Raw genomic sequence first — 14,761 nt, 5'->3', positions numbered from 1 at the left:
TTTTTTTTAATTAGATTTTTCTTTTTTGACACAGGATCGTAATTAACTTTCATTTTTCTTTCAAGAAATAAGCTTTCTGAATTTTTAAAAAGCTGTTCGTCACGTGACATTACAGAAAAAATTAATTTTTTTGGTACCAAAGGTTGAAATATTGAAATTTCGGAGCAAATAGAGAAAAATTTAACGGATTTTGATTTTGCATATATGAACATAGAAGAAGATGGCTGAGTGCCTCCAGAAATAACAACACCTTCTTAAAACAAAATAAAAATTGGTTGCAATATGAAATATCGTTTCCATGCTGAGCCCATGGCTTTGTTGGACGGCCTCAAATAGATTTTTCAGACCTAAGCGAACGGTCAAAGAGACGTAAAACAGAAGATTTACGTTCTAACTATAATGCCGAAGAATTAAGCTATGCTGCGCCATGCAACTGCGAGAAAAAGGGAAACTTGTCCATCAAATGTAATGAAAAATATAATATTTTCAACTCCTTCACGTGCTGAAAAATATCAAAAGCTTTGAAAAAAAATTGACCAGAAAATTATTCCATATACAGCAGAAGAAGCACTTTCAATAGTTGTTGAAGGAAAATTAACTTAGTTTCATAATAACCATATGTATCCAAACTTAAGCCTCAATAAAATTTATTCATTCATTGGACAGCTCGGCGAAGAAGCCCAAGAATCACGAAACAAAGATATAAAGCGTTTCGAGAAAGTTTCCCAAGAAAATTTTCGAGGCAGCAAAATATGGAAGATGTGTTTTATAATCTCTTGGTCTCTTCTGACCCATTAATAAGTGGTTTGAGAAAACTAAATCCTAAAACAAAAAATGCGTTTCCCTCTGAAATACTTCAGTTTCTAATAGAATTAGAGATCGAGCAAGCAGACTTATAGTTACAGTTTCACAACTCACAAGTCATTGAATGATATACACACATACAAACTCACACTCATGTTTATTTATGTATATATTTATTTATGCATTATTTATTCATTTATAATAACGACTGTTCAACTGTTTTTTTCAATCTATTGAATGTATAAATATTGTATTATTAAATATCAAATGAAAGAAACCCTATGGCGTAAAGTAAAAAAAAACGACTTTTTTCATTTTTTGCTTCTTTTTTGTGAATTTTCGTGTAAATTTACTTAAAAATGGTGAATTTTATGGAAATTATCTTATTTTGATATAATCATGCAATAATAAATTGAATAAACACAAAAAATAATTTTGGCCATGTTTTTGGGAAAATTTACCTGTGTGCGACGCGGTGAATAGATAAAATAAATAAAGCATTAAAATGAAAATGTCCAAAAATGCAGATTCGCGATTTTGGCTTTGTGCCGACGGTTTATGGAGGTCTCACAGCTGAAACGGACTAAGTCAAAAAAAGAAAAAAAATCCAAATCTAGTTCTAAAATCTGCGCAAGTTTTGATTCTACTAAAGTCTGTCATTAGTTTGATCCAAAAGCGTTTCGATTCAAATTGTCATTTGTGCGAAAAAAAAAATTCACTATAACATTTGGCGAAACCCTGTTATTAAAATTAATATGAGGTTTTTGCGTGTTTAATGTTATATTACTCACATAAAATTACTTTCTTTATCCAAAAAACAAGTTTAATATAACCTATTAAGTTTAAAAAGCATTTATTTATCTTTATTAAAAAAAAATTCTTTTCCTTTTTTTTTAACGGAAAAAGATCTGTAGCAATTACATTATTTGCTTTACATTAATTTTATGTACATACAACTTGAAAAATACCACAATGGTATGATATATATTTTTATACAACATTATCATGCTATAGTTACTTAAATTGTTTTTAATTTAATTTTAAAATAAAATATTAAAATTTATTTATTATTGATTAAGAATAAATCGTCCAGAAAAAGTGCAATTCTAAGCACAAATTGTATAGCCAGGCATCCGATTTAAAGGCTTGCTACATAAACCACATATTTTACTTTTAAAAACTCCATATATTTCCAAGTTAAGAAGATTATTCATGTCAAACTGTATAGTTGACTTCATGGAATTATGTTCGATGTTCAAAATATTTTGTTCATTAACTCCAACTCTAAAAGATCACATAAGAAAAAGATTGAATAAGTTTTACGGGTGAAGGTTAAAAGATGAAATTCTTACCTAAATTCAAAGTCCTTTTTATCAGCTGGATAATGGAATGGACTTGGTCTAACATCCACTTTGTACGTATTGTTGAGTCCTATGTAAACTGGACCTTGAGTAGATACATTTGTCTGAGGGTTGAATGTCAAAAAGTTTTCGCCAAAATGAATTTTCAAGCCAAAATTGGATTGCTCTGCATCCATTGGTGGAATAAGGAAGATTGCCATCTTTGGCTGAGTAGAACAATCTGCAGCAAGGAGCGTCGTACAAGATCCATTTCGCTGGAAGTAATCGCTTAAATTGAGCGGATGATCATCAAAAGTGTTAACCATTCCGTTTATAATGGAACAAGATCCTAAATTCGAAAAAAGTTACTCATATTCATAAACCTTAAACGGGGTTTGAAATTACTTTTAAGTCCAGTGTCATATGAAAGCTGTTCAGAAATATCGTATTTTGAGTCCAATTTCTGGAGAAGTGGAATGTCATAGGTACTCCATGTTACATTATTGACACCAATTATGAGCTGGAAGTTATCATTGGGAGTTTTTATAGAAACATCAAGTTCCTTATCGAGATTCAATCGTTCCACTTTCTTGCTGGAAAGAGCAGAAACAAGGTGATCTAAACGATTCGACCAGAGTGCAAACCATTCCGGCATCTATTAAAAAGAATAACAATTTATAGGTTTAAGTTATTATTTTTTTTTTTTGTGGTTATAAAAAAATAAAACCAACCTCAGAAAACTTCAAATCGATACCATATCGAGTAATGGAGGTAAAGTTTTCAAAATTGATACGTTTGCAATACTTCGATGTTGGTATTGGGCTGAATTTAAGAACTTCTTTCGGACAATAATTCGTATCGATGAGTTCAGTGTCATTTAAGAAATATTGATGTGCATGTTCCGAAGGCTACAATAATGTTTAAAGTCAAATATTAGCTTTACTCTTTTAAAATATAATTATTTTTTTTTAAGTTGTAATAATTAGACTTACTCCTGCAGTGGCAATCATAATGACTGTCGATGTATCATTTGGACAAGATTGTTCTCCTGATGATTTGCCAAATATAACTTTGCCATCGAGTGTATGTGGCCGTTTTGTGAAAACTAATGGTGAGTATGTAAAGTTTAAACAAGCCTGAAAATACAAAAAGAAAAAAAGTATTATTTTTCAAAATGAGATCCTTCAATGAGAGCAGGATGAAAAAGGATATAAACAAAACATAGTAAAATTGTTATAAAAGCTAGACAAATATAAAATAAAGGTCAACTGCTTTTTAAAATTGTATTTAATTTTTAATGTTTAAACCGGTCACTATGGCGTTTGTGGAACATTTTTTCTATATTTCTCTAAAGAAATTCAATGAACTTTAATGACCATTTAATGACTTTAAAAATTATATAATCTGCTACTTTGCATAAGTTACCCTCATAGCTACGACTTTAAAGATTTTTTTTACAAAAAGTTTGTTTATAAAATATGTCACAATTAAACAAAGCGGTTACAAAGTAAGAAACTCAAATTTGAACATAATGCCCGTCGTACACCTAGCGTTCAACGCACTCAACGCGAATTTAACAAATAAATTATAAAAAAACGACGCCACTATACATATACTTTTTAATTTGTTCGTTTAGCAGCTATCTCCAACTGTCAAAAACTTGTTGTTTGAATATAATTGAAAGCACCATCGATTAGAATTTAAGGTTTTAAATTTGCGTTGAATGCGTTGAGCGCTAGGTGTACGACGGGCATAACACTATATATGTAAGTCCTAATTTGTGTAGAAACATCCTTCATTTTTTTTTTTTTTGATCCAAGAACTTCAACATTTTGCAAAACAAATTAAACATCTTCGCAAAAAATAACTTTTCGCATTAGTTATGAGTCCAATAAAAAACAATAAATAGCGTTTCATTACAAAAATATATTAAAATAAGTTTAAAAAATCAATAAAATAAAATTATATTGCAAAATGAAAATTGTTTGCATTAAAAAAATGTTATTGCAAATAAAATTAAAAAAAAAATTGTTATTGCGAATAAAAATATTTTGTATTAAAAAAATTTCAATTCTGAATCCCTGCGTTAAATATTTGTTACATAATATTCGTGGACTTTTTTTCTAATTTTGACTTTTTTCAAAAAATAATATGGAAAAAATATTAAATGCACACTTAAGAAAATAACGAAGAAAAAAATAACAAAAATAATAAAAAATTATTAAAATTATTTTTATTTTAAGTGGAGTGATGACGAGCCCACTGTCGTACCTGGGCGAAACGCTTTATTAATTTTTGGAGTTGAGGTCACTTGAACTTATATTGAATTACAATTAAGAAAATTTCATTGAAATTTTATTTATTTCAAAGTAGGTATTTGTTTTTTGCAATAACATTTTTTTAATGCAAAAATTTCTCAATTTGTAATAAAAATTTATTTTGAATGCAATTTTTTTTTATTCAAAATGTTTGTGTTTGCAATTTGCTAATACGTATTTTTTTACATCTAATTTTTAGTGCATAAAATACTCTTATTAAAGTGGAATTTGCAATAAATATTTTCTTTTTTGTAACGGAAGGCGGAAAATGAATTAAACAAATTATTTTAGTCGTTATATTTGAAAGTGGTATAAGTCACATTTTGCATTCTTTTCAAAAATTATTAATTTATTCAATCAAAATCAACAATTAAATCGATTTTTCGCTTTAATATGAGAGGAGTATTTCGGTTAGAAAAGTGATTCATTTTTGTTGCGGCTAATTTGAATGTCAAATTAATAGGCTATTGATTATGTCATTTAGAAAGGAACTAAGACGTTCACGGGTTTTTATTGCAGGAATTGTTCAACGGGTTATAAAAGAACATAAAACCGCAGAGTGCTATTAAATGAGAGGGTGGAAACTGAAGATAGGGGTGTAAAAGCCCCCTTTTTGGTTTTTTCAATATATCTCGTAAACCGAGCAAAATTTTAGTATATTGCTCTTAAAACTTTTTGTAGAGAATTAAATTTCCTATTAGAATAATGTTTTTTAAAAATTGAAAAAAAAAATTTCCATACCAAAATAGTCGAAACAATCATAAAAAAAATATCAAAAAAATCGATTTTTTGAGTTTTTTTGCTTTTTTAGTTGTACATTTTTTTTGGGTTGAGATAGACATAAACATTGCTCCAAAGAAAAAAAGAAGATTAAATTTCCTTCAAAACCCTGTACTCACTATTTTTTTTCATTGAAAATTAACCGAAGTATGGCCATTTTAATTTATCTTTTTTTCGCATTTTTAGTTTTACTCAAGTAAAACAGAAACATTTGAGGGGAAAGTACGATAACTTAAGCACCAAGAACTGATAATGAGATTTTGTAGAGGGGTTAAATACAATCATTGTTTACTATGGGAGGGGGGGTCTATGTCCCCCAGTTTTGGAAGGAGGGGCAATTTTCTAAAAAAAATACTTAAAATAAAAAAAAATTATTAAAAAACCACGGCAACACTCACAGTTTTGATTGATACTTTTTTCAAAAGCTAGAATTATAAACTTAATATTAATTTTAAAATGAATTTATTTTAATCAATTGTTTTTGAAACAAACGAGTGATTCCAATAATGAAAGTATTTTGTCTATTTTTCAATTTTCTCAAAAAGTAGAAGGCATAGGAACATTATGATTTTCATGATTTGATAAGAAATCAATTAAGGCAGTTTACTTTGTCGATCAATTTCGTATTGAAGTCCACAGTCTTTGTGAAAATTGTACTCAATGTGCTTTTTAAACTTTTTTTCACAAGTTTTGACTTTGAAATCGGGTATTTCAAAAACAATTGATTAAAATAACTTCATTTTAAAATTAATATTAAGTTTATAATTCTAGCTTTTGAAAAAAGTATCAATCAAAACTGTGAGTGTTGCCGTGGTTTTTTAATATTTTTTTTTTTATTTTAAGTATTTTTTTTAGAAAATTGCCCCTCCTTCCAAAACTGGGGGACATAGACCCCCCCTCCCATAGTAAACAATGATTGTATTTAACCCCTCTACAAAATCTCATTATCAGTTCTTGGTGCTTAAGTTATCGTACTTTCCCCTCAAATGTTTCTGTTTTACTTGAGTAAAACTAAAAATGCGAAAAAAAGATAAATTAAAATGGCCATACTTCGGTTAATTTTCAATGAAAAAAATTAGTGAGTACAGGGTTTTGAAGGAAATTTAATCTTCTTTTTTTCTTTGCAGCAATGTTTATGTCTATCTCAACCCAAAAAAAATGTACAACTAAAAAAGCAAAAAAACTCAAAAAATCGATTTTTTTGATATTTTTTTATGATTGTTTCGACTATTTTGGTATGGAAATTTTTTTTTTCAATTTTTAAAAAACATTATTCTAATAGGAAATTCAATTCTCTACAAAAAGTTTTGAGAGCAATATACTAAAATTTTGCTCGGTTTACGAGATATATTGAAAAAACCAAAAAGGGGGCTTTTACACCCCTATCTTCAGTTTCCACCCTCTCATTTAATAGCACTCTGCGGTTTTATGTTCTTTTATAACCCATTGAACGATTCCTGCAATAAAAACCCGTGAACGTCTTAGTTCCTTATTGCCCTGTTTTTTTCGACATAATCAATAGCCTATAATGTTTTTTTACGTGGACTAACCACTTCCAAATATAACGCCTCATTTTTTACAACCCTGGCTCAAACTTAGAAATATCATGTACAATACAATATACAATGCAACCAAAAAAAATGTTTTCAAATGGTCAATTTATAAAGTGTTTCCATAACCACTTACATCCAAACAAAATCTTGAATTTTCAACGATCCTAGCAACGTTCACTTTAAAAATTTGTTTGATCGAAATTATATTCCAAATAGAAAAAACAAAACAACTAAAAATATACAAGCAAATATTTTGGTCAAAAACAAAACTATTAACCATTTAAATCCAGTGTAGAAAAAAAATTTAAATAAATATAAAATAAAGAATAATATGACATCTGTGAGTCTTGATTTAATATTCTAATTGCATTTAATTTTTGTATTGCCTCTATCTCAGCTGGAAGCTAAAAGAACCCAATTTCGAAAATACTTGGAGAGAAGTGGTGTGGTTGATGCACTAAGCAAGTCCCTAATAAAACTCTACGAAGAACAAAATAAACCAAACGATGCCATCCGATTTGTCCGCAAATACATGTGTGAGTCGTGTCCAGATGATGCTATGTATGACGCCTTAAAGGTTGAAGTGGAAGAAGCCAATCGAACAATTAATCGGCTAGAACAAGAATTAGAAAGGATGAAATTGAAAGTGTAATATTCAATTTTCAATCTTTCTCTTTTCATGACCCATATTTACTCGTATTTTCCATTGTCTTATAGAAAGCTAACTCCCGATGAGATAGCCATCAAAATAGATGAAGGATTTAAATCACTAATGGAAGACGAGGAATGTGTTGATTCCTTGTTGCGAAAACACCTAACAAAAGAGATTTGCGATGAGTTAAAGAAGACCTTCACTCCAGGACCTGTCGAGGCAAACCTACTCGATTGTTTAAAATCCGGATTCGAGCACCATGCATCGGCGGTTGGTGTGTATGCTGCCGATATAGCATCCTATGATGTCTATCGGAGTCTATTTGATCCCATAATAGTGGATTACCATGGACAGTCAGAAAATGCGAGCGAGGAACGCTTGCAGAAGGACTCGGATTGGGGTGATATAGATGAAATCGAAAACCTCGATCCGGATCACAAGTACATTGTTTCAACAAGAATTCGTATTGCTCGTAATTTGGTGGAATATCCGTTCTTTCCCAAGTTGACAGAAGGTCAATTGGTAGAAATCGAACAAAAGGTATGAGTTTGTGTACAAAGTGATGCTAACAAACTTTTAAGGAAACCTTGAAATTTTGTATTTTTAGATTATTGAAGCAGTTGAGTCCTTGGATGAGGAACATGCTGGAGTTTATTTATCGTTAAAGGATATAGATGTAGATACTCAAGCTGAAATGGTTAATCGTAGGATATTGTTTCGAAAAGGTGATGAGTTTTTGTCAACGGCTGGTTGCTATCGTTTTTGGCCAACAGGCCGTGGCATATTTCACAATCCTGCCGAAACATTTTTAGTTTGGGTTAATGAGGAGGATCATATGCGAATTATATCAATGACTCCTAATGGTGATATAGGTGAAGAATTTTACATTATCGACGACCATTGAATTGAAAGTTAAAAAAATCAATTTTATAGGTGATGTTTATCATCGTATGGTGAAAGGATTAAGAGCATTAGAAGAACGTTTGAATTTTTCTCATCACGACCGTTACGGATTTTTGACAGCTTGTCCTACTAATTTGGGTACAACTCTACGTGCATCAGTGCACATTAAATTACCATTGATGGCAAAAAATATGGAAAGATTGACAAGTTTGATGGATCAATTGAATTTACAAATTCGTGGAACAGGTGGTGAACATACTGAAATCGAAGATGGTATAATGGATATTTCGAATAAACGTCGGTTGGGACACACCGAATTTGAATTGGTTAAAATGTTGCATGATGGTATAGCAGAACTTATTAAAGCCGAAGAAGATGAGGAATTAAATGAATAGAGAAAATAAATTTAAATTTAAATGTTTTTTGAAAAAAAAAAACTAAAACTTTTTGATTTTAAAATAACAAAGTCTTGTCAATTTGTAAAAAACTGAATTTATGAAAGTTCTAAGGGGGTCGGAAAAATTCTATTCAATTTATCAAAGAGTTAATATATGGATCCTGATTTCGATTCGGAAATTGGCCTAAAGAGCCTTTAAAATTTAGTACCAAAAACAGCTTTGGAAAACGCAGGTTTTTATTCCTACTACTCCTTTAAAATTTTTTTTTTTATCTATATAAAATATTTTATACCTTCCATCCGTTATCATCTGATCCGGTAGTACGTTCAATATTGCCAATAACATTATACCACTTTGTTTTAGTGGATTGCTTAAAGTCCATTGTTGTATTCCATTTATGCAAGATATCATTTGATACATCATCAGTGTGAATCATGGTAAAATCAAAATGTTGCCCAACGTTATCATCTCCATTTATGATTTGTGTATTGCAAAAGCATCCTTCGATCTTTGATGAGACAAACATTTATGCAAAATTAATTGGAATTGAAAGAATTGTTTTTTTTTTTTTTTATAATTTCTTACTTTGGTGCTTTTTTCATTTGTTACTAACAATGAAAAATTTCGGTCGTGTCCCAAATGAATTGAACTCAATTGAGCAACTCCAAAAACATGCATAAGTATGTTAATAATGCTGCTACGTGAAAAACCACTGAAATTAAAATAACAAAAAAATAATTACATATATGTATACGAAATGAATTGACTGATGTTGCGTATACGCCACTGATGCCCTGCTTTTTTATGTACATAGTTTAATAGGGAATCTGAAGTTGTGAAAGATTTATTTTATTATGAAATACCTTTACATAAAGAGACCAAGAACAATTTAATGTAGACTTTCCTAACGGCACAGTCAGTCGGCCGAACAAATAGTCGGGTCGGTAAGAAATATTTGTAGCACAACAAACTTTTTTGATATAAAATGTGTTTTTTTTCTGCACACTAAATAATCCTTAAGAGATTTTGTTTTAGGGAACTTAATATGTTTTTATAGATCTAAAACAAGCAGGATTCTAAAAATATATTTTTTTAATGCATTTTTTTTCCATTACAGATTAAAAAAAAATATTTATTGCAAATAAAAAATGTTTGCATTAAAAAAATATTTATTGCAACTTCATTAAAAAAAATTGTACTGCATGAAAAAAAATATTTATTGCAAATAAAAATAAATTTACATTAAAAAAAATGTTATTGCAACTGAGAAATATTTGCATTGAAAAATAAAAATATATCAAAAAAAAAAATTTTTATAAAAAAAAAATTTCCTGCATTGAAAAAAAAAAATTGGCTATTTGAGCATACATTAGGTTTAATATTATAGTTGAAATAGCTTATATTAAACATATATGTTCAAATGTACAAAATTGTAAGAAAGTCGACGAATATTAAAAAAAATGAATCCACACATTTTGCATTGAATTTTTTTTCAGTGCAGAACATTTGTTTTGTGCAAAATATTTTAATGTTTTAATAAAATAAAATATTTTAATTCAGTTGCAATAACAAAAATTTTTTTACTTGCAATTAATATTTTTTTTTTAATTCAAATTATATATTTTTCAGTTGCAATAAAAAAATTTTTTTAATCCAAATTTGTTCAGTAACAATAAATATTTTTTTTAATGCAAATTTTTTTTATTTGCAATAAATATTTTTTTAATGCAGATTTTCAATTGATATTTTTACAACCCCGAAAAAAAGGGACATTTATTTACTATTTAAATTGAATGGCAACGAAACCCAACCTAAAAATTTTGGATTTTTAAATATTATTAACTTAGCTTGAATTTCTTAATGTCTTAGAAAAAGACCGTTAATATAAGATGTTGTCAAGAAGTTAAATTCAATACTTTACACGCCCATCTAGCTTTTTGCTTAGATAATGTCAATTGTTTTCACTTGTTGTCTTCAGAGAAATATTTTGTTTTTTTTAAGACAATTTAATTTTTTTAGAACATTTATTAAAATACCTACACATAAAGTTAAGATAGGTATGATGGGGCAGAAATTTGAGCCTCTTTTCTCTGTCCAAATTACTTTGTTTAAATCGGCAAAACTTAAGTGGTCGTCTGTGCCCCGAAAACAGTGAAACCACTGAGATTGAGGAACTTATCCTAACAACTTTTAAGGGAATCTCTAGATTCTAGCGCGGAAGCTAGTTTTGAAAACTTGGAATAAATTTGAGATTCACTCTTTTTTGGAAGATTTACAAAATCAAATACAAAAAAAAACTTTCAAAAACCTTGATATTAATATCAGTTTTTTGTAAAAAAAATTATTTCATTCTATTTCCAAATCTAAAGCTTATTTTAATTTTTCCTTGGAAATTGAAATAAAGTTTAACATATGTACATATATTCCGAACTCAGCCAAATTTTACATTTAGTCTTATTTTATTTGTCCCTATTTCATGTAACTCGCTCAGGTACAGTACAAAGAAAAACGTTTTACTTGATACGATTCCTGAAGAAAGGCCAACATTTAGCAAAAAAAAAAATGTTTAACGCATAAAAGTTAAAAAAATATTAGTAATCAAACGTAAAATAAGTTCAAATGTAAGGTAATTCAAAAATATATACTTTTATAAACATGCTATAATATGTCAAACATACTTTTCCATAAACTCCGACTTAAGAAGCATTCCACAATATTTAATAAGTTCATTATGATTGGTATTTACAGCCAAGGAGACACCTAGATCATCCGAATCGTACTTGAACAACTGGAACTAAAAGGGGAAATTATTTCACCTGCATCAAATATAATAAAAACATAACAGACCACTCCTTGTTTTCTTTCTGGCAAAATGAGTTCTTCAAATGGTTGTATCGATGATTTCGTGATGAAACCTTTTGTTGATGTAAGTGATCTTGATTTGAAAGACATTCCACTTGTAAGCTTCTCCGGTCTAGAGAATGAATATTTTAGACAAACACTTGTTATGTTCAAGACCACGTCATTATTAAATGGAATATAAATTAAAAATCCTTGTTCACGATTTATTTCATGATCCAAATTTAAAAATGGATTATAGCTTCGACTACGGCATGATGCATATGATGAGTATCTGAAATATTGATGGTATGTAAAAAACCTAATTAGGTATAGATTAGATTGTAGGCATGCTACCTGGCATCAATTTGATGTGTCCTTTTAATAGCATCTGGTAATGTATGTTGGGTTATGTTTCCTCGCAAGGAAGTTAAAACAGTTGTTTGCAATAAAACATCAGCTGCTGTTCCCAAGACTGTTGGAACAGCATATTTTGTCATGAACGGCCATCGCACAGTCTGCATGTTGATATGGCTATCAGTTGCAATAAGGAAGCTTAAACGGCTCATCACTAGAAAACACGAATATTTTTTATTAATCTAGTTTAATAGAAGATTCAAAATCCTGCATTACAATCTTGATAGCTTAAGTTCATGTAGCTTTGTTGATTCAGGTAAAAAGACAAAACACTCTTGCCTTCCATTTGTACAATTAATTCCAAGTGAAGAGGCTTACTTTCTATTCGAGGCGCTTTCAAAAGCTCTAAGATAGTTTTAAGGTCTGCAAACTTTATTGTATTTGCTTCAGGTTTCATTAGTCTTCCAATAACTGCATCAGGAAGTCCTCGAGCTTTTATGTAAAGCTATAAAAATAGGGCTTGATTAATTGAAATTATTTTATATCGAAGTATTAATGCAATACTTACCGCTAATTGTCCTGTAAACTTTCCTAAAGCTTCTGTGTCAAATTTAAAATACATAACAACAGGCAAGTCTGATATGGGATCTCCAACAACGAAAGCTTGAAGCATAGCTCCAATTCCGAACTTTGAGTCACGATAGTCAAAAATATAGTTTCCTGTTACCCAATAACGTGGTTCAGGCTTTTGTGGCAGGTGACGATGCATATAGGAGAGAAGACGACGTCTTTAAAAGAATAAAGTTAGTACTGAAAAAATTAACTCTTAATTTGCAACTTACAAATGCTGATAACAAGGAAAAGTTGTTTCTGAAATACTTGTAATTGTTGTTCGATAGTAGTTGATCATATGGCGACATGTTTCACTTTGGATAATGCGATGAATACTTATCAATCGAGCTGGAGTTGGATTTGAAATAAGTAGTAAAGTAACAGCTGCCACTCGTAGTTCAAGAGTTGCATTTTTCGACTCAAAAATTGGCCAGTAAATTTCATAGATCTAAGGGAATTTTATTTGATACAAAAATATATATTAAAATATTTTTTTAAATATCTACCTTGTCAGGACGAGTTGTAGCCAAAGGTAATGTAGCCCAAGCAGCGAGAAATTTAATATCATCATCTTCACCCTCATTATTAACTATTGGATCTAAATAATTGGCAACATTGCCAAGTTGCAAGTTACTTAGACCTTGTAAGTACAGCATTTTATTTTCGTAGTCATGTTCATCTGAAAATTATGTATATTTATTTTGTTATATTATGTGTATTAATACTAATCTTCAATTCATCAAATATTTTGTATGACACTCTTTGCACTAATATTCCTATTTTTTTTTTTTTTAACTATTTCTCCTTGCAGGTAGCAAGAAATTTGGAGGAATCTTTCTACTAAGAATATTAAGTTAAAATCAACGGGAGCAAAAAATCTTAAAGCTAAATGGCTTGAAGCCCTTTAATAAATATCTGGTACATCTAAGGCTCAAATCCTAAAAATTCCCCCTGGGTGATCACTTCATGTGTAAAATTGCGACTAAACACTTTAAAATATTAATGATCTAGAAATGGTATACAACTGTTAACTTTGTTTCATTATTTGATTAGAAAAACAAGTTGTTCTGTACAAAAAAAAAAAAAAAAATGCTACGCATACACCACAGTGACCCAAACTCAATTTTGTCTTTCAAAAATGACTGTAACGATTTTAACTAAAATTTGTGTGTGTAATGTAAGGTTGTAATTTTCCAATAAAAGAAATATTTTTTTAAATCTTAGTAATGGTACCTGTCATAAAACTTATAAACGACTCAATAGATTTCAACGAAATTTTTTTCATTTCATTGTGAATAAGTCTGTCCTAAGTTATATTTGTTAAAATGCGTAAAAATTGAGTTATTAAATAAAAACGGCGAATTTTTATTTTCACACCTCAAAATTGATTCTCGCGTGGGCAAAATTTTTTTCCGCTTCGCGTTTGGCTTGTGCAATTTAAATAGATTCTCATGCTAGCAAATTTGTTTCCGCTTCGTGTTCCGCCAATTAATTGGGATTTATTTGTTTTTAATCTCCATGTGATAAATTAACTAGCCCGCTTTGTCTGCGAGATAGTTTTCAAAATAAGTGGCTATAATCACTATGAGACTCCAAACTAATCGTCTTTTGAACAAAATTAATTTTGTTCTTCTTTGCTTTGTGCGAGTTTTCGAAAATTACTTCAATAAGCTTTGCAAACAAAACTCGAGTCAGTTAAGAAAAAAAACATGAAATTTTCAAAAAAAAATTATAAAAAAAAACTAAAAAATCAATTTACAAATATTGTTGAAAAAAAATTACAATTTACAAATTAATATTCCTTAAGCACCTTCCATATCTTTTTCGACATTATGGAGTTCTGGCTCACTTTTTTGTGGGTTTCTGACACCCTTGGGTGTGTTGTAAGTCCATAATTGATTTGTGGACTTATAACCCACCCAAGTGAGTCAGTAGTCCATTATGGACTCTTGGCTTGTGTATACTTATGACCCTGCACCAGTTTTTACTTAGTTAAATATCTTTCACTTAAAACAATTTTATTAGTTGCCGCCAAATGACGAAAATGCCCATCCTCCTTTTGTAATTTTTTGAATAATAAATAACAATTTTTTGAATATTTAAAAATCATAGCCGTAGCTAGGATTTCATTTCGGAGGGGGTTAGCTCAGACCAAACAAATTTTTTTTTAGAAATCACAATACTTTGTATCAACTATATGTAACTG

The 14,761-nt window shown here is 29.6% G+C and overlaps 2 protein-coding genes and 1 long non-coding RNA gene across 3 annotated transcripts in view; 2 read left to right on the top strand and 1 right to left on the bottom strand.

Moving 5' to 3' along the window:
• Nucleotides 1-1,776: 1,776 nt before the first annotated feature.
• LOC129915809 (uncharacterized) overlaps nucleotides 1,777-14,761 on the bottom strand; it is a 31,330-nt gene continuing 18,345 nt past the window's right edge. Inside the window, exons 7-20 of the mRNA XM_055995496.1 lie at nucleotides 13,062-13,234; nucleotides 12,786-13,003; nucleotides 12,512-12,731; nucleotides 12,220-12,448; nucleotides 11,944-12,157; nucleotides 11,596-11,881; nucleotides 11,427-11,542; nucleotides 9,334-9,460; nucleotides 9,041-9,256; nucleotides 3,137-3,280; nucleotides 2,876-3,052; nucleotides 2,550-2,799; nucleotides 2,157-2,493; nucleotides 1,777-2,088 (exon numbers count right to left, since the gene is read on the bottom strand). Of these exons, the coding sequence (XP_055851471.1) occupies nucleotides 1,911-2,088; nucleotides 2,157-2,493; nucleotides 2,550-2,799; nucleotides 2,876-3,052; nucleotides 3,137-3,280; nucleotides 9,041-9,256; nucleotides 9,334-9,460; nucleotides 11,427-11,542; nucleotides 11,596-11,881; nucleotides 11,944-12,157; nucleotides 12,220-12,448; nucleotides 12,512-12,731; nucleotides 12,786-13,003; nucleotides 13,062-13,234 (2,885 nt within the window). The 3' untranslated portion in view covers nucleotides 1,777-1,910. The remainder of the gene's footprint in view (nucleotides 2,089-2,156; nucleotides 2,494-2,549; nucleotides 2,800-2,875; nucleotides 3,053-3,136; nucleotides 3,281-9,040; nucleotides 9,257-9,333; nucleotides 9,461-11,426; nucleotides 11,543-11,595; nucleotides 11,882-11,943; nucleotides 12,158-12,219; nucleotides 12,449-12,511; nucleotides 12,732-12,785; nucleotides 13,004-13,061; nucleotides 13,235-14,761) is intronic.
• LOC129915811 (arginine kinase) lies at nucleotides 6,986-8,779 on the top strand. Its single transcript, XM_055995498.1, has 5 exons — nucleotides 6,986-7,135; nucleotides 7,193-7,443; nucleotides 7,513-7,987; nucleotides 8,055-8,319; nucleotides 8,381-8,779. Exons 1-5 carry the CDS (start codon nucleotides 7,127-7,129, stop codon nucleotides 8,743-8,745), a joined length of 1,365 nt encoding a protein of 454 aa, XP_055851473.1. The 5' UTR covers nucleotides 6,986-7,126; the 3' UTR covers nucleotides 8,746-8,779.
• On the top strand, nucleotides 11,192-13,586 carry LOC129915820 (uncharacterized). Its single transcript, XR_008772374.1, has 3 exons — nucleotides 11,192-11,374; nucleotides 11,497-11,674; nucleotides 13,367-13,586. It is a non-coding gene; the product is annotated as an uncharacterized LOC129915820 (long non-coding RNA).

The sequence above is a fragment of the Episyrphus balteatus genome, chromosome 3 (genome assembly GCF_945859705.1).
Source record: "Episyrphus balteatus chromosome 3, idEpiBalt1.1, whole genome shotgun sequence".
In the NCBI taxonomy this organism is placed as follows: Eukaryota; Metazoa; Arthropoda; class Insecta; order Diptera; family Syrphidae; genus Episyrphus; species Episyrphus balteatus.
The sequence above is the reverse complement of the archived record's forward strand: the minus strand, read 5'-3'. Positions and strand labels throughout refer to the sequence as shown.